At 43.0% G+C, this 23,055-nt stretch overlaps 1 protein-coding gene across 7 annotated transcripts in view; it reads right to left on the minus strand.

The window, feature by feature from the left end:
• The window catches only part of LOC121573786 (AP2-associated protein kinase 1), a 44,267-nt gene that overhangs the window by 18,313 nt on the left and 2,899 nt on the right, over positions 1–23,055 (minus strand). For 2 of the 7 annotated variants that reach the window (XM_041886064.2, XM_041886071.2), the window contains exons 2-20: positions 21,189–21,307; positions 20,830–20,938; positions 20,306–20,448; positions 19,683–19,804; positions 19,245–19,326; positions 18,628–18,760; positions 15,489–15,592; positions 14,596–14,690; positions 14,241–14,401; positions 12,402–12,562; positions 11,416–11,808; positions 10,837–10,997; positions 8,652–8,881; positions 8,391–8,492; positions 7,510–7,605; positions 5,370–5,474; positions 4,734–4,835; positions 925–1,080; positions 397–507 (exon numbers count right to left, since the gene is read on the minus strand). In XM_041886064.2, the coding sequence (XP_041741998.1) occupies positions 397–507; positions 925–1,080; positions 4,734–4,835; positions 5,370–5,474; positions 7,510–7,605; positions 8,391–8,492; positions 8,652–8,881; positions 10,837–10,997; positions 11,416–11,808; positions 12,402–12,562; positions 14,241–14,401; positions 14,596–14,690; positions 15,489–15,592; positions 18,628–18,760; positions 19,245–19,326; positions 19,683–19,804; positions 20,306–20,448; positions 20,830–20,938; positions 21,189–21,307 (2,685 nt within the window). The remainder of the gene's footprint in view (positions 1–396; positions 508–924; positions 1,081–4,733; positions 4,836–5,369; positions 5,475–7,509; positions 7,606–8,390; positions 8,493–8,651; positions 8,882–10,836; positions 10,998–11,415; positions 11,809–12,401; positions 12,563–14,240; positions 14,402–14,595; positions 14,691–15,488; positions 15,593–18,627; positions 18,761–19,244; positions 19,327–19,682; positions 19,805–20,305; positions 20,449–20,829; positions 20,939–21,188; positions 21,308–23,055) is intronic. The other 5 variants (XM_041886065.2, XM_041886066.2, XM_041886070.2 and 2 more) reach the window with 5 other exon arrangements.

Genomic DNA, 23,055 nt, shown 5'->3' on the forward strand with positions numbered 1-23,055 from the left:
CGGGCCAGGGCGAAGCAGGGGGAAGGAGGGGGGACAGGGGGAAAAAGCAAGGGAGGTAAGTAAGAAAGAAAGAACAGATAAAGAAGCCAGGGGAAAGATGGAGAGAAGATAAGGTTACAGAAGACAGAGAAAGACAGGAAGTAAGAAGAATTGCTCTCCAGATACAATCTAAGAGCATTAAGGAATAACTACACAGAGCGAGGATGGCTACTCAGATTAATCTATAAGGGGAAGGGGGAGCAGGGTTTAATACACTACTGAGGACATTGACCGGAATCAATCCCAGAGTTCCTCTGACCCTGGTTGAGGTATGAATGGCAATCTCAGTGGGACTGACCCACAGACTCGCTGCCTGTCCCTGCCTCGGTGTGAAGGCTGGAAGCCCACTGGGCTTACCTTGGGAGGAGTTTTTGGAGGTCATGACAGGGATGGGGTCAAACTCATCCTCGTTGCCTGTCTCTGCACTGGGCGGAGGCTCAAAGCCTGGGATCAGGAGATCAGAGGAGTCTGCAGAAGATGGAGCCGAGAGAAAGGAGGAAGAGGAGGTTAAGGTGTTTGGGAGAAGCATTGAGTAAAGCAAGCAGCACAACCAAGAGTATAAAGGAAGAATAAGAACTGGCAGAAAGCAAGAGAGATAAAGGAGGAAGCAGATAAGGGGAGTTAGAGAGCAGTGTGCCGCACAGCTACAGAGGGTTAGAGTTAGACTGCAAGTCAGTAGCCTGCTAGTGTAGTTGTCTCTCTTAACAGGGAGAACAGCTAGCTTCTTAACAGGGAGAACAGCTAGCTTAACAGGGAGAACCAAAGCATTTGTTCCTACGGTACACATCAAGTGTAAGTGGCAGCACTCCTGCCTCTCCAATTGTAGGCCTACGTGGCACAGTTTGGGCTTGTTGTGGGTGTGTGATTTTGGAAACAGAGCCTTACCTGCCAGAAACTGGGTGGAACCCCCAGATGCCAGGTCAAACTCTTCCAGAACAGACCCAACACCAGCAGAAGCCGGAACAGAAGAGAGAGAGGAGGCTCCAGAGGGGGGAAAGATGAGAGAGCAGCTCAGCAGAGAGTCCTCCCCAAGCAGGGGGTCTGTGGGAGGGAGGGCAGAGGAGCGGGGGGGGGGGGGTTAGACAATGTACCTGGAATCATTAGTTCAGGATTTCTCCAGGATATGGCCAAAATGTGTTCCTGTATCATGTATAATAAAAAGATTGTAAGCACTAAGGACAAAGAATGACAAATAATCCACGTGTTCCTAGTAGCTCTTTTTAATGTAATGCTATAGTATATAATGTATGGTAATAGAGGCACTACACATCGAAGTATCCAACCGTAAGTGGGGGTATGGGGATATGTTTCCTTTGAAACCATAAAAAAATGAGGTAACTATCTGCATCAGCTTTTTCAGTACTGAGGTATTTTTATGTATAATATACTTAACTTTTGGTGTTTCGCAAACACTAATATATTAAGTCCAGCATAAACTAAATGGCTTAGTTTCAATTTGATCAATTCCAAAACTGTTATTATTCGGTAGATCTACTTCAACGTTTTGATTAGTTACTTTCAGTGATCATGTCTTTTTCTTTAACATTGATTATTAGCCATTTTAAACCACTTTCGCAGGCATTGTTGAGCACAGTGCTCAATCTGCAAGCATTGTGGGATGCTGCTCTGCATTTGCCTTTGTCGTTAAAGGTGGTTGTGCGCATAACCTTGTTGATGGTTGGAATGGGTGGTATCATCTTTGAATGTCAATTTGTTAATCATGATCCATTACCCCTCATAACACAACAAACTGCTTAATACTAATAAAGAAACATGCATATAACATTGTGTAAAAGTATCATAAAGTCCCCCAAAAAAAGAATTACCCACAATTGTCAACAACAAAAAACTGAGCCATATGGCAAGTTGTTGCAAGTTAAGTTGATAGAATATATTATGAAAATTGAGTAAATTAAACACAATTTCCCTTGCTGTTTTCACTCACAAATCATAAATTCAGACATTACAGTATATTAAATTGAACACCAAAATTAAGGTATTAAAATATTGAAGTAAAACCAGAAACCTGCATTTTTATGTGAAAATCATAGATTTTTGGGGGTAATATTTACTAAGCCCCTGAATCCTTTTTTACAGTGAGATGTGATGTATATTTGCTTGCATTATCAAATCATTCAAAAAAGCCCCAGGTGATGCAATTACAGAGCCCTGCATGCAATACACAACATAATGAATGTCTACTTTTGAAAAACAGCCTCATTCTGTGAATACCAGTTGTACAAGGACCCTGCATCTTTCATAAGCACTCGTATAGTATACACTACAATAGTCTGTCCAGCCAAGAGAAGACAGACATCCTTTTCTCAGAGTTCTTGAAGTGGGCTTATGCTTTTTTATCTCTCTATTTCAATTTGCCATTTCATTTCATACCCGTTTTGAGTCAACATTAGTTATGAATGACAACAATAGTAACTGGAACCACCAGGCTACTTATTACCCAGCTAACAACAAACTTTCCCACAACTTTAGAGAACGTTCCCTTGAGTCTCATTAGGTAATTAACTAACATTTCCATAGGAATGTTCCTGTGATGAGCAAGGAATGTTTCCAAGATACCATTCCCTTAATGTCAAATAGAACTTACCCAGAACGTGGTTACGTGGTTAAGATATTAATGTTGTAGACACATTTCATGGTAACGTTGCAAAAACATTAATGTGTCCAGTTCTGTGGATTAGGAGAATATTCCATCAACGTCCGACAAAACATACACAGAACATGGTTGCCATGTTCTCAGAATATAAGATATTAATGTTTTAGACACATTAAATGAGAACGTTGCAAGAACATTTGTGTCCAAAGAAAAATTAATTACACATCACATCTTGTTACTGTTGCCGAGCCAACCAAGGCCCTGATTGGTGAACCACTGATCCATTCATAGCTCTTTGTCAGATGGCAAGGTTAAGGATACTCACACACACAGTGGTTTTAACATATAGTTTTTTCAACTTACATATTTGACATACATGATTACATTGTGCTTGTTCATTTACACATTCATTATTATTATTCAACATGTCCTCACCTGGGATTTGAACTGACAACCTCTTGGTTCACGGTACTCCAATCTTCCTGCTACGCCATGTCCGTGTCAGGTATGATTTAAAGCTGCAATATGTAACTTTCTGGGTGATCCGACCAAATTCACATAGAAATGTGTTTTATAGATCTGTCATTCTCATTGAAAGCAAGTCTAAGAAGCGGTAGATCTGTTCAATGTGCGCTGAAAATATATTTCACAGCGGTTTAGATGGTACAATGACTCTCTACACTATACTTGCTTGTTTTGCCACAAACTGAAATTAGGCGAACTATTAGAATTTTTGCAACCAGGAAATAGCAGAGCGATTTCTGCATAGTGCATCTTTAAATCGGACTATTCCATAATTGATTTGATTGACCTATTTCAGCAATTGAAGGTCTTTCTGTATAGTTGTCTAATGTTGGTGGGGCATATTAACCTGTTTTAATGATCCTCCTGAATTACTATGATCAATAAAATATTGTAAGCAATAGGGTGAATGCACTTTGAAGTAAATCTCAGCTCTGTTAGAAGTACACTCAAGAAAAATGTTTATTGATCATAGTGAATTAGGACTATCATTAAAACAGGTTAATATGTCCCACCAAACATTAGACAACTATACAGAAAGCCCTTCAATTGTTAAAATAAGTAGGCTAAATCAAATGAACTGATAACTGAGACAGATATGGTGGGGTAGAAGGAAGATCTGAATGCCTTGAACCAAGAGGTTGTGAGTTCAATTCCCAGATGAGGACATGTTGAATAATAATTACTGTATAAATAAACACGCACAATGTAATCATGAATGTCAAACTGTGTCAAATATGTAAGTTGAAAACACTATGTTAAAAGCACTGTGCTTGTGCGTATCCCTAATCTTGCCAACAGAAAAAAGAGCTGTGAATGAATCAGTGGTTTACCAATCAGGGCCTCAATGGGCTTGGCAACAGTAACATGGCGTGATGTGTAATGAAACCATTTATGTGACCATCAAGCGACGTCCTGGCAACTGATACACATGAATGTTCTTGCAACGTCCCATGAAACGCGTCTAGAACATGCATATTGTATATTCTGAGAACATGGCAACCACGTTCTGTGTATATTTGGAATGTGACGTTGATGGAATATTCTCCTAACCCTCAGAAAACTGGACACAAATGTTCTTGCAACGTCCCATAAAATGCATCTAGAACATTAATGTAGTATATTCTGAGAACATTGTAACCACATTCTAGACATTAAGGGAATGTTCTCCTAACTTTAACACCAAAACATGCTAAAAAGGTTAGATAAAATAGATTGTTCCCCTAACTAACGGAAAACTGGACACTCAAACATTAGGGGAACATTACAGGTAACATTACAAAAACATTCTATCTCCCTAGAATTGTTAGCTGGGTAGACAGACACTCAAATTATCAATCAACTGTGCTCATTGTACTCAATGGGCTGGCTCCATTCCGTCCTCTGAAAACGTTACGCAATGACCAAAGACCAGTGTCGAGGCAGGTGGTATTATCAGTAATAACAGAAACCAAAACATTTTGGTTTCCTCAGATATAAATAATCTTCTTCCACTGTTGCATTAAATTGTGGGGGCATCTAGATTGTGTGTCGCATTGCCTGTGAGACAGAGACTAACCAGGAAGCAGCGTAGAGTCTGTCTCAGACTGGGACATTGGAGCCTCCAGACCAGGGATCAGAGAGTCCAGACTCACAAGATAGTTCTCTGCTGGACCCACTACTGTACATGTAGAGAGAGGGAGGAAGAGACAAGGAGAATGAGATATGGAAGCAGAGAGAGGGAGATGGGGAGGAAGAGAAGGAGATATGGAAGCAGAGAGAGGGAGATGGGGAGGAAGAGAAGGAGAGATGGAAGCAGAGAGAGGGAGATGGGGAGGAAGAGAGAGGAAGAGAAGGAGAGATGGAAGCAGAGAGGGAGATGGGGAGGAAGAGAGAGGAAGAGAAGGAGAGATGGAAGCAGAGAGAGGGAGATGGGGAGGAAGAGAAGGAGAGATGGAAACAGAGAGAGGGAGATGGGGAGGAAGAGAGAGGAAGAGAAGGAGAGATGGAAGCAGAGAGGGAGATGGGGAGGAAGAGAGAGGAAGAGAAGGAGAGATGGAAGCAGAGAGAGGGACAGAGGAAGAAAGGGTGAACTGAGGGCAGACAGAGGATATTGCCATGGAGCATTCCATGGAAAACATTCACATTGGGAAAAACAAATGTAACAAAGTGTGTACAGTAGTGAAATCTCCAGGAGTGACTGAAAGAACTTTACCGTTAACAGCCTCCGCCACAGTTCTGCCAAAGGGATCAGCCATGGACAGGAGATCAGGGAGCAGGAGGTGTGTATCTGGGGACTTCAGTCCCTCAATATGCTTCTCTACAGCCCCAGAGAGAAAAGAAGAGTGAGGACGAGAAAAAGGAAAGAACAGTAAGAAAAAGTGAGTGGCAGCAATACTCTAGCTAGCAAATACTGCATTTCACATGGTCATGCCAGAACAGCAATTAAGGAGTGAGTGAGGATGGAGAAAAGGGGTGAAGAAAGGAAGAGAGAGATGAGGAGAAGGTGAAAGACAAATAATGAATAGGAATGAGGGCAAAGGGAACTAGGCTATAGGGAATGTGAGAGGATGGGTGTTCAATGAGGGAAAATGATGTTACAGCTGAGCCTCCAGCACATAATGTGATGAAAGGATAGAGACTACAATATAATCTACATGTTCATAAATATAGGCCTATATAGATAGGCTAATGTACATTTTCTGGAACTAATATGCACTTCGTGGATGGACTCCGCTGCACATCTTCCAAGCCTGCGTCATCTATTACTTTCAGAGAATGTATAGAGCGTCCTTATTTATCACTTACATATAGGCCTATTCAGATAGGCTAATGTACTACAACTATAACCACTCAACCCACCCATGTCGTTAAGGGCCGTTTCCTAGTATGGTGTAAGAGGTAGCACTGCAGTTCATGGGGAGCCAACATGAAACATTGTTGATTAATTGATATTTACTGGCCAATAGTGTATCCTAGCTCCAAATAACCTGATATGGCTGAGACGTAATGATTGTTTATCAAGTGCAGCTATTCCAGTCAGAAGTGATTGAGAGCCCCCATGGAGACAACCTGCCATGGTATTTACATGATCAACATTGATATTATTTCCATCAATAGGAGCCTTGGGAACTGGAACGGTTTTCAATTGTTTAATGAAGCTATTGACTTTTATATTAGCTTTCAAGGGTTTTGTAATCAATGATATTGATAAAGAAATGCAACTAAAAACATATAAATAACAATGTACGTACCAGTAGCTTAAACAAAACAGAGATGGAGGGAATGTAAAAATTGAGAAGATAAAGAAAAGCGGTTGGGGATAAATTAATGAATTACAGATGGATAAGACAAAGATGATAACAGAATGGCTAAAGAATGACATATTAGGTCAAAGAAGCTGAGACAGACACATTAGAATATAGCTAAATAGAGGAAAGAATATCACCCTACAGAAGAATGAAAGGTTAATCTCAAGCAGAGAAACTGTTGGCCGAGGAACCAGTCACTTTGAAGAAAAGTTACTCTTTCTTTACATCACATTCCAACAGGCCAGTTAACAAGAGTTTAGAATTTGTACTCCCAAAACATGACAAGGAATAACTTGCCTACATCGAGACGTTTGTTCACACAGCCACCAAACCCTAAATGTTATTTTCACACCAGATGAATAACATTCACACAGAGAGCGCTAGCTAGTAGCTACATCCACTATCTGGGGTTCCCTCTAAAGACCACTCTGCACACCAGGTCATCTCCCAATACAACACATGCACACAACTGCTCTCTTCCTGCCTCTCCACTCTGTACTTACAGTTGAGTCATGGACCAATGCACAGCACAAGTCCACTCTAGCCCCTTTAACTGGGGAAAGAGAGCACTGTACATCACTGCTAGCAACATGACTACCAGTACTTTAGCTTTCTTAGAGCAATATCCCACATTTCACAACTTGAAATACTGCATTATTTTGGGCTCTATTTGTGGCTTAGTTAAAAGAAAATTAGGCTTGGAATGTTTTTTGACAACCACTTAGTAAAACAGCCAAACGTTGCCATGATTAATTGTGTGTGGATCCAAGGGTGCGTTTGTTCTTTAGCCTGATGTTTACTGGCACCTGTCAAAACAACAAGCACGACATGTCTTTGTAAATTCATCAGTTATTCTGCACTCTGGCACTCTCAAACAAGAGTGCTCTGAACTCGGAGTAGATTGCCAGCGTGGATTTACGAATGCACCCTAATTCTGGTCTTCCTGTTGACAATAGCCAGCATCTCAGTATGTCATGTTGATACTCTATGTGGGTAAGTGATTTGGAGTGTGCTTTTACAAATTAGAAAGGGACACAACCTTACCTGGAGTGTCTGAGAGTGCTAGGGCGCTGAAAGGGACCTGAACAGTCAAGAAAGACTCTCCTGTATCCAGTCCAAGGATGTCTTCAGATTGTTCTACTAGTACAGCAGAGAAAAGACAACAAAACAGACAGACTAACGAACACTGCAGAGATGCACAAAGCATGGCATGTTGTCCATCTGCATCTGTAGAGATGATTGGGCATGGATAGTTCAAGGCAAAGACACAGTGTTTTCTTGGTAAGTTATTCAGTGAAGACATCCCATTAAATGGCTAGCTAGGGATTTTGAGCATGCAGAGTTAATGAAAGCTTTCAGAAAGGAATTTATGCTGAGCTTAGTGTTCAGATTGCCACAGATGAGGTCACAGAGGACCATTCACTCAGCAGGAATAAATAAGCACTTTTATTAACTTCTACTGTCCTGCAAGAGTTGCTGACTTTTCTCTTAATTTCAGTTGCTCCTCAGTTCACGCACCTTGGTTGGAGAGCGGAGTAGCGGCAGAGTTCCCTTCCCTTATATCCATAGAATGACATATAGAATAGTGTATTATAGGATTTCTATGGGTGTGTCACTGGAGATGATTGTAATGGAGAATGGAGGATGTGATTGCTATAGAAAGAACAAAGGAAAGGGAGCTATGGGAATATTTGAAAGATATATAGTAGGGAGATTCATATAATATTAATAATATAATATTAATATATGCAATTTTGCAGACACTTCAATCCAAAGTGACTTAGTCATGCATGCATACATTTTACGTATGGGTGGCCCCAGTGGGAATTGAACCCATGACCCTTGGTGTTGCAAGCACCATGCTCTACCGACTGAGCCAGATGGGACTGAACCACTATGAGTGATGGAGTTGAGAAGGGTCTCACCAGCAGGTTGGGGGGCTGTTTCCACAGGGGAGGAGACCTCTAGCAGGCCAGGTATCAGATTCTCTGTGGGGGCAGTCTCCACCTCTGCTTCTGCAGCCACGTCTAATAGCGATAAAGGTCAAAGTGAATGATACAGCTTTATCTAATTGGAAATACTATTACAGCAGAGGATATGTTAGAAATTAGGTCTAAGGGTGTATTTTTAGCTCCTATCTCTTAGAATTGAGAACACATGGTATTATGTTGTGCGTGCAGCCTTACCATCTGCCTGTTCATCAACCAGGTCTTTGTTAATCAGTTGCTCTGCATTGAGATTGGAGAAGTCATCATCACCAAAAGGGTTCCAAGTGGGCTGCGTGGGGGAGCCGGTGGCAGGGCCAGGGACAGAGGCAGGTGAAGGGGCAAAGGCAGCAAAGTTGCCGTCTTGGGCTGGTTCACACACACTCTGCTGAAGGGACCGGGTGGAATTGGGTGGAGTTGTACCGACAGATCTGGAAAAACACACAAATGCCGGAACAGGTCAACTTGTTGTTCCACACTGAAGAAGGCACAGTGATGCCGAAACTTTGGTGGTTTACCTAATAAATTACTGGGAGTTATATACATAAAAAATAAATAAAGAGTCGCACACTCATATATATATATACACACAGTGGGGAGAACAAGTATTTGATACACTGCCGATTTTGCAGGTTTTCCTACTTACAAAGCATGTAGAGGTCTGTCATTTTTATCATAGGTACACTTCAACTGTGAGAGACTGAATCTAAAACAAAAATCAAGAAAATCACATTGTATGATTTTTAAGTAATTAATTTGCATTTTATTGCATGACATAAGTATTTGATCACCTACCAACCAGTAAGAATTCCGGCTCTCACAGACCTGTTAGTTTTTCTTTAAGAAGCCCTCCTGTTCTCCACTCATTACCTGTATTAACTGCACCTGTTTGAACTCGTTACCTGTATAAAAGACACCTGTCCACACACTCAATCAAACAGACTCCAACCTCTCCACAATGGCCAAGACCAGAGAGCTGTGTAAGGACATCAGGGATAAAATTGTAGATCTGCACAAGGCTGGGACGGGCTACAGGCCAATAGGCAAGCAGCTTGGTGAGAAGGCAACAACTGTTGGCGCAGTTATTAGAAAATGGAAGAAGTTCAAGATGACGGTCAATCACCCTCGGTCTGGGGCTCCATGCAAGATCTCACCTCGTGGGGCATCAATGATCATGAGGAAGGTGAGGGATCAGCCCAGAACTACACGGCAGGACCTGGTCAATGACCTGAAGAGAGCTGGGACCACAGTCTCAAAGAAAACCATTAGTAACACACTACGCCGTCATGGATTAAAATCCTGCAGCGCACGCAAGGTCCCCCCTGCTCAAGCCAGCGCATGTCCAGGCCCGTCTGAAGTTTGCCAATGACCATCTGGATGATCCAGAGCAGGAATTGTAGAAGGTCATGTGGTCTGATGAGACAAAAATAGAGCTTTTGGTCTAAACTCCACTCGCCGTGTTTGGAGGAAGAAGAAGGATGAGTACAACCCCAAGAACACCATCCCAACCGTGAAGCATGGAGGTGGAAACATCATTCTTTGGGGATGCTTTTCTGCAAAGGGGACAGGACGACTGCACCGTATTGAGGGGGAGGATGGATGGGGCCATGTATCGCGAGATCTTGGCCAACAACCTCCTTCCCTCAGTAAGAGCATTGAAGATGGGTCGTGGCTGGGTCTTCCAGCATGACAACGACCCGAAACACACAGCCAGGGCAACTAAGGAGTGGCTCCGTAAGAAGCATCTCAAGGTCCTGGAGTGGCCTAGCCAGTCTCCAGACCTGATCCCAATAGAAAATCTTTGGAGGGAGCTGAAAGTCCGTATTGCCCAGCGACAGCCCCCGAAACCTGAAGGATCTGGAGAAGGTCTGTATGGAGGAGTGGGCCAAAATCCCTGCTGCAGTGTGTGCAAACCTGGTCAAGACCTACAGGAAACGTATGATCTCTGTAATTGCAAAAAAAAGGTTTCTGTACCAAATATTAAGTTCTGCTTTTCTGATGTATCAAATACTTATGTCATGCAATAAAATGCAAATTAATTACTTAAAAATCATACAATGTGATTTTCTGGATTTTCGTAGATTCCGTCTCTCACAGTTGAAGTGTACCTATGATAAAAATTACAGACCTCTACATGCTTTGTAAGTAGGAAAACCTGCAAAATCGGCAGTGTATCAAATACTTGTTCTCCCCACTGTATATATATATATAGAGTGTGTGACTTTTTTTTTTAGCTTATAGTTTATTCGCCATTAGTCAGCACCTCTACACAAAATAATTTTCTCTGGGTGTGCGCCAGCTCATGCTTTTTATTACACATTGAAAACTAGACATATTTAACTAAGGCTGATATTTCAGGTGATGATGTCATTTCTGCATTTCTTACATTAACTGGTTGAGGCCATCCTCTGCTGTGTTCTCTTGCAGTAGTTGGCTGGAGTCACTTCCAGGAAGCCCACCGACTGCATTCTGGGTAATGTCGCTCGGGGCGCGCTCTACAGCCTTTGGCGAATGGTGCGGAGTCTTGGACAGACCAAGAAGAGAAGTCTGGAGGGACGGAGAGAGAGAGGAAGTATAACAAATCCCAATAACACTCACTAAGTATTAACTTTCAATGCCAAATACAAATACATACAACACTAAAGAAAATGAGGCAAACAAAGTAAAATAATTAAAATAATTAAAGTAAAAACGGACAGAAAGGGTCAAACAAAACAAAAGTCTATCACACAGAAATGAGGGTCATTCATGCGTTCACAATGTTGCAGGGTTTTTCAAGTTACTGAGAGAACAACACTAACGAACAAAACTGAAAAGACAGCAAAATGATGAAGGCTGATGGCATTGGCTTGACGATGGATGGCTGGGTGGAACAATGGATGGTCTGATGTCACTTTCAAGCAAGCTTTGAGTGTGTCTGTCAGCTCAGGGAGCAGCTGTCAGACACAGGCTGCAGGTATGTTACCGTCTCAGTCTCAGCTGTGTTGTGACTGGTCTCGGCAGGGGTGGACTGGGTCTTGACAGGTGGCTGCTGGGCCGCTTCTGGCTGGGCTACTGGTTGCTGGGCAACTGGTTGTTGAGGAACTGGTTGCTGCCGAGCTGTAGGCTGCTGTGCAGCCGGAGATTGGGCTGGAGTAGGCTGAGCGGATGGCTGCTGCTGGGCTTGGCTCTGGCTGGCCTGCTTACGACGTGCTGGGGCTTTGGGTGGGGCTTGGCTGGACGGGGCCTGGGCCTGCTGGGGGTTGGGACTGGCCACCAGGGGAGGCATGGCCTGTTGGGGGGTGCTTGGGGCCTCCGCCTTGGTCTGCACAGGTGGGACTCCCACTGTTGCGATTGGCTGCTGCTGCAGCTGCCCTGGCTACCACACAAAGACGGACGACAGCACAAGGCGTCAAAAAAACGAGACAACGAAGGCAAAGCTGCTTCACACACAGACAACACAGTGTGCCACTAAGAATGCACGTGACTGTTATCATGGGTTCACCTGCATAACATTTCACTTTTTCACACAGAATTATATACCGGTATACCGTAAAACTGTCTTACCTACCTGAAAACTAAGGAACCATTGTTGCTATAGGAGAGGAGACTGTAAAAAATGTAATCCCAGGAAAATATAATGGAGTGCAATTGTATGGTAACGTTTTTTTTTCATCCAATTTCCTCCCGAATGCACACTTCTTCTCTGTTTGGTCAAGAGTTTCCTGCACTTCAATAACCTACTTATCTAAGCTTGTTCCATGATGACAGTCTACGCAAAGGTCAGCTGAACAATAACCCAACCCTGAGCAGCAGCTTGTCTTACAGATGGCAAGTTACAATAACCCAACCCTGAGCAGCAGCTTGTCTTACAGATGGCAAGTTACAGCTGGTATAAGTGGATCTTTGTCACTAAGCGACAAAATCCTATGAAATAAATTAGCTACATGTTAGGTTGCTGCCTGAGTTTACCTGCTTCTGCTGAGCACCAGACTGGGGCTTTCTACCCAGCTGGGGTGTGGCCTCACTGGGAGGGTTATGTGATTGGCCGGTCGCTGGCTTAGGCGGAGCCGTGGTCTGTGCCTTCTGTGATTGGAGGGCTGCTGCTTGCTGGGCAAGGTTTAAATTCACTCCTGTAAGGAGTACAGAATATGGTTACTATACAAGCCATGAAACTAGGAAAATATATTGCATGCTATATACAGTACAGGTCAAAGGTTTGGACACACCTACTCATTCAAGGGTTTTTCTCTATTTTTACTATTTTCTACATTGTAGAATAATACAATGTAGAAAATTGTAAAACATTAAGAAAAACCCTTAAATGAGTAGGTGTGTCAAAACATTTGGCTTGTACTGTACATCTCTGGCAAGACCTCATTAGATGAGACTGTTGAGAGACAGACTAAGCAAACCAGCTATTAATTTTTTAAGAGAGCCTATAATGTTTGACTAAATATAACTAAGATCTAATTTGTGAAATAATTCAACCAAATTTGGCAGAATGTTCTGAACAGTTTTCACCCAAAGAGGCATTTATTTGAGTTACTGAAAAAGGGGGGGGAAACAACTGTTTTAGGTCAGTGCAGGTCCAGCTCTATGTTAGCTAACTAGCTTCTTTGGGTACATGCCCACTTAGGCAGATATTTATTTATCATGGCTATTACCCACTGTCCGCCATCTTTATTTACTTCCATTTTCTCCAACTTAGCTACTGCCATTAGGGTAGAGAACCTACCTCAGTCACTTTTGTTTATCTCTTGAGTAGCTACAGTGCCTTCAGAAAGTATTCACACCCCTTGACTTTTTCCACATTTTGTTGTGTTACAGCCTGAATTTAAAATGGATTAATTTGCGATTTATTTTGTCACTGGCCTACACACAATACCCCATAATGTCAGTGGAATTAAGTTTTTACAAATTAATTAAAAAAGAAAAGCTGAATGTCTTGAGTCAATAAGTATTCAACCCCTTTGTTATGGCAAGCCTAAATAAGTTCAGGAGTACAAAGTGTTATGTTTGGGGCAAATCCAATACAACATTACTGAGTACCACTCTACATATTTTCAAGCATAGTGGTGCTGCATCAAGTTTTTGGTATGCTTGTAATTGTTAAGGACTGGGGAGTTTTTCAGTATAAAAAACTAACGGAATGGAGCTAAGCACAGGCAAGATCCTAGAGGAAAATCTGGTTCAGTATGCTTTCCACCAGACACTGGGAGGGTAATTCACCTTTCAGCAGGACAATAACCTAAAACACAAGGTCAAATCTACACTGGAGTTGCTTACCAAGAACACAATGAATGTTCCTTAGTGGCCGAGTTACAGTTTTGACTTAAATCTGCTTGAAAATCTATGGCAAGACCTGAAAATGGTTGTCTAGCAATGATCAATAACCAATTTGACAGAGCTTGAAGAATTTTGAAAAGAATAATGGGCAAATATTGCACAATCCAGGTGTGGAAAGCTCTTAGAGACTTACCCAGAAAGACTCACAGCTGTAATCGCTGCCAAAGGTGATTCTAACATGGGTTGAACACTTGATGAAGATAATTTATTTATCATTCATTTTTACAAACGTTAGAATTTTTCTTCCACTTTGACATTACACAGTATTTTGTGTAGATCATTGACAAAAATGACAATTAAATCCATTTTAATCCTACTTTGTAACAACAAAATGTGGAAAAAGTCAAGGGGTGTGAATACTTTCTGAAGGCACTGTAACATGCCTCTAAATAAAACCACTGTTAGCCTAGTTGCAGTACATAGGCAGAGTGACAGAGTGGCAGAGTGAGGGTGGGTACATACCTAGAGGAAGGGCCCCCCCGGCAGGGAGGTTGGCCCGTTTGCGAGGGGTGAGGGCAGCCGGCTGGATGGGTAGGATTCCAGCGCTGGGTGGGGCATGGCCCGCTTTGGGCCTCTGCCGGGGCGTGATGGAGGTCTCAGTGGTGGGGATGGGGTCTGTCAGTCTGGGGGTCAAAGGTGAGAATTGTTGATCAACATGTTAATGGTATGAAATTACCTTATGAATGATGTTAAAGCAGAACAGAGAACACACAACTGACAAAAACGTAGGATACAGGCTTCAATACTGGTGTGTATAACAACAACAACCAGAAGATTACTCAGGCAGCCTCCTGTATGACAAACACCACAGACTTACCTGGCCTTACTCTGTGTCTGGCTCTGGCTCTTCTTCGCTGCAGCAGCCTCGCTGGCTTTGATTGGCTCAGGGAGTTGAGCAGGAATTGGAGAGTTCTATATGGGGGTAGATTAGAGACAAAAGTATTGTAAATTCATATTTGTGAGGGAATGGATCCATATGACAAGCACATTCAGTAACTTCAGGCATGGATTGAATAGAACATTGGTAGATCTGGCCCTGAGCCCAAGAGAGACCAATCCACAGACTGTTCCCAGAACAGAGAGAGACTGAAACATACAGTACAGGACACACTAGAGAGAGACACCCCAGCACAGAGATAGACTGACCCACATACACTGAGTGTACAAAACATGAAGGACACCTGCTCTTTCCATGACATAGACTGACAAGGTGAAAGCTATGATCCCTTACTGATGTCACTTGTTAAATCCACTTCAATCAGTGTAGATGAATGGGAGGAGACAGGTTAAACAAGGATTTCTAAGCCTTGAGACATGGATTGTGTATGTGTGCCATTCAGAGGGTGAATGGGCAAGACAAAAGATTTAAGTGCCTTTAAACGGGGTATAGTAGTAGGTGCCAGGCGCACCGGTTTGTGTGTCAAGAACTGCAACGCAGCTGGGTTTTACACGCTCAACAGTTTCCCATGTGTATCAAGAATGGTCCACCACCCAAAGGACATCCAGCCAACTTGACACAACTGTGGGAAGCATTGGAGTCAACATGGGCCTGCATCCCTGTGGAATGCGTTCGACACCTTGTATAGTCCATGCCCCCAATGAACTGAGGCTGATCTGAGGCCAAAAGGGGGTGCAACTCAATATTAGGAAGGTGTTCCTAATGTTTTGTACACTCAGTGTAGACTGACCCCAGAGCAGAGAAAGACTGACCTTCACATTCTGAACAGGGCAATCACGGCGAGCCTGTTTAAAAGCAAAGTAGGACACCTGGTAGATGTCAGGTCTTTTGTCAGAGTCGGGCTCCAGCATGTACCCTGACAAACACCAACAGAATGAGAAGGAGAGGTGGAGGAGGTGGAAATGTGAGAGAAAACGTGAGAGACCAATCAAACCACACCAGAAGAGACAAGAGCAACACACTGACTAACCCACAACCTGTAGCTTAAGCATGGTTAGATGAGGAGGTAACATGTTGTACAGGACTGATACTATATACACCACATGTCCAAAAGCATGTGGACACCTGCTTGTCGAACATCTCATTCCAAAATCATGGGCATTAATATGAAGTTGGTCCCCCCCTTTGCTGTTATAACAGCCTCCACTCTTCTGGGAAAGCTTTCCACTAGATGTTGGAACATTGCTGCGGGGACTTGCTTCCATTCAGCCACAAGATCATTAGTGAGGTGAGGCACTGATGTTGGGCGATTAGGCCTGGCTCGCAGTCGGTGTTCCAACTCATCCCAAAGGTGTTCGATGGGGTTGAGGTCAGGGCTCTGTGCAGGCCAGTCAAGTTCTTCCACACCGATCTCGACAAACCATTTCTGTATAGACCTCGCTTTGTGCATGGGGGCATTGTCATGCTGAAACAGGAAAGGGCCTTCCCCAAACTGTTGCCACAATGTTGGAAGCACAGAATTGTCTAGAATGTCATTGTATGCTGTAGCGTTAAGATTTCCCTTCACTGGAACTAAGGGGCCTAGCCCGAACCATGAAAAACAGCCCCAGACCATTATTCATTCATCCACCAAACTTTACAGTTGGCACTATGCATTGGGGCAGGTAGCATTCTCCTGGCATCCGCCAAACCCAGATTCGTCCATCGTACTGCCAGATGGGAAAGCGTGATTCATCACTCCAGAGAACGTGTTTCCACTGCTCCAATGGCGGCGAGCTTTACACCACTCCAGCCAACGCTTGGCATTGGGCATGGTGATCTTAGGCTTGTGTGTGGCTGCTCGGCCATGGAAACCCATTTCATGAAGCTCCCGACGAACAGTTCTTATGCTGACGTTGCTTCCAGATGCAGTTTGGAACTCGGTAGTGAGTGTTGCAACAGAGGACAGACGATTTTTACATGCTACTAGATTCAGCACTCGGCGGTCCCGTTCTGTGAGCTTGTGTTGCCTACCACTTTGCAGCTGAGCTGTTGTTGCTCCTAGACGTTTCCACTTCACAATAACAGCACTTACAGTTGACCGGGGCAGCTCTAGCAGGGCAAAAATTGTACAAACTGACTTCTTGGAAAGGAGGCATCCTATGACGGTGCCACGTTGAAAGTCACTGAGCTCTTCAGTAAGGCCATTCTACTGCCAATGTTTGTCTATGGAGATTGCTTGGCTGTGTGCTTGATTTGATACACCTGTCAGCAACAGCCGTGGCTGAAATATCCGAATCCACTAATTTGAAGGGGTGTCCACATAGTTTTGTATACAGTGGGGAGAACAAGTATTTGATACACTGCCGATTTTGCAGGTTTTCCTACTTACGAAGCATGTAGAGGTCTGTAATTTTTATCATAGGTACACTTCAACTGTGAGAGACGGAATCTAAAACAAAAATCCAGAAAATAACATTGTATGATTTTTAAGTAATTAATTTGCATTTTATTGCATGACATAAGTATTTAATACATCAGAAAAGCAGAACTTAATATTTGGTACAGAAACCTTTGTTTGCAATTACAGAGATCATACGTTTCCTGTAGGTCTTGAACAGGTTTGCACACACTGCAGCAGGGATTTTGGCCCACTCCTCCATACAGACCTTCTCCAGATCCTTCAGGTTTCGGGGCTGTCGCTGGGCAATACGGACTTTCAGCTCCCTCCAAAGATGTTCTATTGGGTTCAGGTCTGGAGACTGGCTAGGCCACTCCAGGACCTTGAGATGCTTCTTACGGAGCCACTCCTTAGTTGCCCTGGCTGTGTGTTTCGGGTCGTTGTCATGCTGGAAGACCCAGCCACGACCCATCTTCAATGCTCTTACTGAGGGAAGGAGGTTGTTGGCCAAGATCTCGCGATACATGGCCCCATCCATCCTCCCCTCAATACGGTGCAGTCGTCCTGTCCTCTTTGCAGAAAAGCATCCCCAAAGAATGATGTTTCCACCTCCATGCTTCACGGTTGGGGTGGTGTTCTTGGGGTTGTACTCATCCTTCTTCTTCCTCCAAACACGGCGAGTGGATTTTAGACCAAAAAGCTCTATTTTTGTCTCATCAGACCACATGACCTTCTCCCATTCCTCCTCTGGATCATCCAGATGGTCATTGGCAAACTTCAGACGGGCCTGGACATGCGCTGGCTTGAGCAGGGGGACCTTGCGTGCGCTGCAGGATTTTAATCCATGACGGCGTAGTGTGTTACTAATGGTTTTCTTTGAGACTGTGGTCCCAGCTCTCTTCAGGTCATTGACCAGGTCCTGCCGAGTAGTTCTGGGCTGATCCCTCACCTTCCTCATGATCATTGATGCCCCACGAGGTGAGAACTTGCATGGAGCCCCAGACCGAGGGAGATTGACCGTCATCTTGAACTTCTTCCATTTTCTAATAATTGCGCCAACAGTTGTTGCCTTCTCACCAAGCTTCTTGCCTATTGTCCTGTAGCCAATCCCAGCCTTGTGCAGGTCTACAATTTTATCCCTGATGTCCTTACACAGCTCTCTGGTCTTGGCATTGTGGAGAGGTTGGAGTCTGTTTGATTGAGTGTGTGGACAGGTGTCTTTTATACAGGTAACGAGAAAAACGAACAGGTATGTGAGAGCTGGAATTCTTACTGGTTGGTAGGTGATCAAATACTTATGTCATGCAATAAAATGCAAATTAATTACTTAAAAATCATACAATGTTATTTTCTGGATTTTTGTTTTAGATTCCGTCTCTCACAGTTGAAGTGTACCTATGATAAAAATGACAGACCTCTACATGCTTTGTAAGTAGGAAAACCTGCAAAATCGGCAGTGTATCAAATACTTGTTCTCCCCACTGTATATAGTGTACTTCTAAAATATGTAATGGTATTGTAGAATCTACACTAATTTCCCTAGCAGATACAGTGAGTGGTGGAATACTGACGGATGAGGCAGTGCAGGTCGTAGGAGTAGCGGGAATTGTCAGGAATGGTGAAGCTGCCATCACAGATGGCCACCTGGCTCTCCCCGAAGGGTAGAGTGAAGTAGCACAGCTTATACAGCAAACAGCCCATCGCCTGGAGGGAACACACACACACACATTTTACATTTGAGTCATTTAGCTATTAGGGTTAAGTGCCTTGCTCAAGGGCACATCAACACCTAGTCAGCTTGGGGATTCGAACCAGCGACCTTTCAGTTACTGGCCCAATGCTCTTAACCTCTAGGCTACCTGCCTCCACACACACACCACACACTTATTAACTTACATAACATTTAGAGCAAACATCCAAATGCCTCGAGAAACCAGATGGGAAAAGGCTTCTCCACACAAATATGGCTTTTCAAATGTGCTACTGTAACAACTACCTGAGATTCCTCTTGCCACTGGCCAAAGACTTGCTTTACGTTTTCATTTAGTTTATCTATATTTTATACAATTTTCATGGGCATTCTGTGACAAATTGCTGAAAAGTGTATTGTAAAAAAGCCCTATACAAATCAGAAGCTGGCACTGATACCATAACTGAAGCCTAGATCTAAAATACAAGGTCCACTCACCCATATGTCAGCTTTAGTAGTGATAATCTTGCTATTGTAGAGGTTCACCATCTCAGGGGCACGATATGACAGAGTGGTGTACCTGAGAGAGAACGGGACAAAGTCACAAACAGGAAGATGAAGAACATCATGAGCTTTATTACATTTACATTTTAGTCATTTAGCAGACACTCTTATCCAGAGCGACTTACAGTTAGTGAGTGCATACATTTTCATACTGGCCCCCCGTGGGAAAGGAACCCACAACCCTGGCGTTGCAAGCGCCATGCTCTACCAACTGAGCTACAGGGGACTATCACAAGGCTTACTTCGAATATGCTCGGCTCAGGTGGACTTTAAAAGGTTTATATTCTTCTGAACGGTATTCTATGGCTGTAAAAAAGCACCATTCAAAATAAATGAAACGGCAGGAAATGGTACGCATTTAGGTTCACAAACTTCTTTATTTCCTCATCGACTACTGGCACTCCTTCAGTCTGTGGGTTCTGGAACTTATTGGTGGCGCTTCCGAAGTCACACAGCACGTAGTGACCCTTATCATGTAACAGGATGTTCTCCACCTGCAGAGACACAAAGGAGAAGAAGTGTCTAACAGAGGCAGAGAACGATAAAATATGAGTCACGTAATGGCTGCTATTAAAAATATATATATAATGTGAAATGAATTTTTAAAAAAAGTGTCTGCTGAATGGCATATATGAATACCGGTAACAGCTTGCCTATATAACAGCAAGACTAAGCCAAGAAGAAGATGAGAAGAGAGAGTGGGTGAGTACAGAGAAGGGAGGTGGGAGAAAACACAGGAGAGGGTTCCTACAGATGTAGGATCTTAATTTGAGCCAGTTTGCTACAGCAGGAAAATAATCCTGCAGCAACAGGAAATTTGAATTTTTATGTGAATTATAATTAATTGATTGATACATTTTTCGTAAGGGAATTCTGAAATTTCAAAGTGGAAATTACAAACTTTAGATGCCTTTTTATGCCTCAAATCCACTAAGTTTTACATTTCCTGCAACAGGGTGATCAAATTAAGATCCTACATCTGGCCTCCCCCGTACCTTAAGGTCCCTGTGGATGATGGGTGTCTTGCCCTGGTGCAGTCGAGACACGGCGTCACACGTATCACAGAAGATCTGCAGAACCTCTGCCTCGGTGAAGCCTGTCTGCAGACGCTGGTTCATCAGGTTCACCACCTGGCCTCCTGCAGAGATACACCACTGAGTTTCATTATTGAACACACACACTGGGAATGGAGACAACAGGTACACTCGGTCACACCTATCTTGCACTCAGACAATCAGTCTCTTGATAATCTAAAATGACCACTTCACAATAGGGGCCTTTAGTCAGAGGTTTCACATGGTGTTATATAGCTGTGATGTGGAAGCTCACTAGGCTTGGGCGATATACCGTATACCAGGGTAGGCCTATATGGAAGATAGACAGAATAGTTAGGCAGAACTCGCCCTCATGTGGACTACAAGTGGAGTGACAGTGGTCCCCCTTTATTTCTACCTTTCATAGTCACTTTTGAGGACTCAACCACACTTGATTGAACACAGATCCTTCAGTAAGCACTCACCTTTACAGTAGTCCATGAGGATGAGCACTTCCCACACATCTCCTCCTCCACAAGTGGTGATACTAGAGTCCAGATAGCCAACAATGTTCTTATGGCCGACCAGGTCCTTCTGCGAGAGTACATGGACACCCAGATTACATTAAAAGACAGAGTGAACATTATCATGCCACTGAAATTCAAACTTGTCTCCTGAGGAAAATTTGGTTGCAAATCATTGTTGCTGATAAATAAGGTGCTGCAGAGTTTGTAGGGCTGCCTGTATGCGTGTCGTGCATGTGTTTTAATGTGAGCAAAGGAGAGTACTAGACAGAATAGCTCCCTTTTCAAGCACGCCATGGGGTAATGCCACAGCAACTCACCATAATCTGGATCTCTCGCTTGCACACCTGCAGGTCGTGCTCATTGTTGACATACATCCTCTTGAGGGCACAGCGGAGCCCCTGGCTGGTTCGTACCAGGAACACAATGGCAAACCCCCCTGTGAGAAAGAGAGAGAATGAGACCAAATTAAAAGTTCAGTGTTTGGAGGTAAGCAACCATTGGAAGTCTGAAGTAATAGAATATAAGAGATATTTCAGGTCATGAACAAATCACTTTCAAGTGTATTCAGGTGTCAAGATCTGCTTGCATTTTGTATTTATATTGATGTGTGTATTTACTGTAATTTACGTAATTCAGGGATCATCTGTAAAAGATACCTTGGTCTCAGTATGACTCCCTGATAAAATATAGGTTAAATAAAAAATGTAAAAGAGGTTGGGAATGTGGGCAACATCACTCTGTGCTAAAAACTATTTATATTACAAAGGGTCATTTTTCTTGAAGAAAAATGGTATGACTTTTTATATGTTAGTGGAAGAAGTTTTTACATTTAAATTGTGAGAGGCTAGTGTTGAAAAACTGAGGCTAGTATAGTAGTGACTGCATTATAAATAGTAGAGAGATAGAAGCCTTTAGTGATTGTAGCTCAGAAGTAGTAGGCTAGTAGTAGGCTAGAAGTAGTAGTGGTAGCAGCAGCAGCAGTAGCAGCAGCAGCAGCAGTAGTAGTATTAGTATTAGTAGTAGTCTAGTAGTAGTAGTAGCAGCAGCAGCAGCAGCAGCAGCAGCAGTAGTAGTAGTATAGTAGTAGTAGTAGCAGCAGCATTAGTAGTAGTAGTAGTAGTAGTAGTAGCAGCAGCAGCAGCAGCAGCAGTAGTAGTAGTCTAGTAGTAGTAGTAGTCTAGTGGTAGTAGTAGCAGCAGCAGTAGTAGTAGTAGTAGTAGGCTAGTAGTATTTTTAGTGCAACTGAAGCATCCACAATGATGGCATTGCCCCAGGGCAACTGTAGGCTTACAGTATATCTAGCCTAACTGTCTTAGCATGGAATTCACGGTAACTCAATGTTGATAACCTACATATTATACCATAATGGTGTTGAATTTCAATGTGTTGAAATTGCAGTGTACTATGTAGATCTATACAATATTGCCATGGGAGTTGCTGAGCTAAAACTGTGGCAGGGATAGGAAACTTCAACAATATGCAAGACAGTCTTTAAAGACTGTTTCTATTCAGCATGTTTCAGGCTAGAATGATGGACAGAATAGGCAGAAATCATGAGATGCAATTTGCCTTACTCGTCAACAAAAGCGTTGAATGTGAGAAAGTGATAGGAACATTATTGTCGTCATGAACCGAGGTTGTTAGAGCAAAATTGCAGTCTTTAAGAAGGTTGTGCAAAGTATAGTAATTTTACAAGATGTCAGGGCTACATCATTACCCTACCAGTGAACACAATCCACATGAATGACTCTACTGTGCAGGATAATGCACACTGCAATTTCTCAAGCATGCAACATCTGTCCCTCTCTCACACACTCACATTAACACGCACATACACACATACTCACCTGGGGATATAGAGTGACAGGTGTATTACCTTTCATTCAGGTGTATGATACAAAATGATAGTGTTATGTGGTAACAGGGGTCGGGGTCAATTTGAGAATTGACATGTGCCATTTATTTTTATGTATATGATTGTGTTTATTTAGGCTAGGTTATGCATTTGCCATTTTCAAAGACTAGGCCAATTTATTTTTCTATTCTTTCATTAATTCATTTAAAGGATTGACTAAATTTACATGGAATTGAACCCAAGACAGATGCTTAATGACAAAAATATACTGTTTTGAGAGGTGATTTGTCACCACTGCACAATTTGCACAGGGAGTCAGGGATTAATGT

This window comes from Coregonus clupeaformis, chromosome 9 (genome assembly GCF_020615455.1).
Source record: "Coregonus clupeaformis isolate EN_2021a chromosome 9, ASM2061545v1, whole genome shotgun sequence".
NCBI lineage: Eukaryota > Metazoa > Chordata > Actinopteri > Salmoniformes > Salmonidae > Coregonus > Coregonus clupeaformis.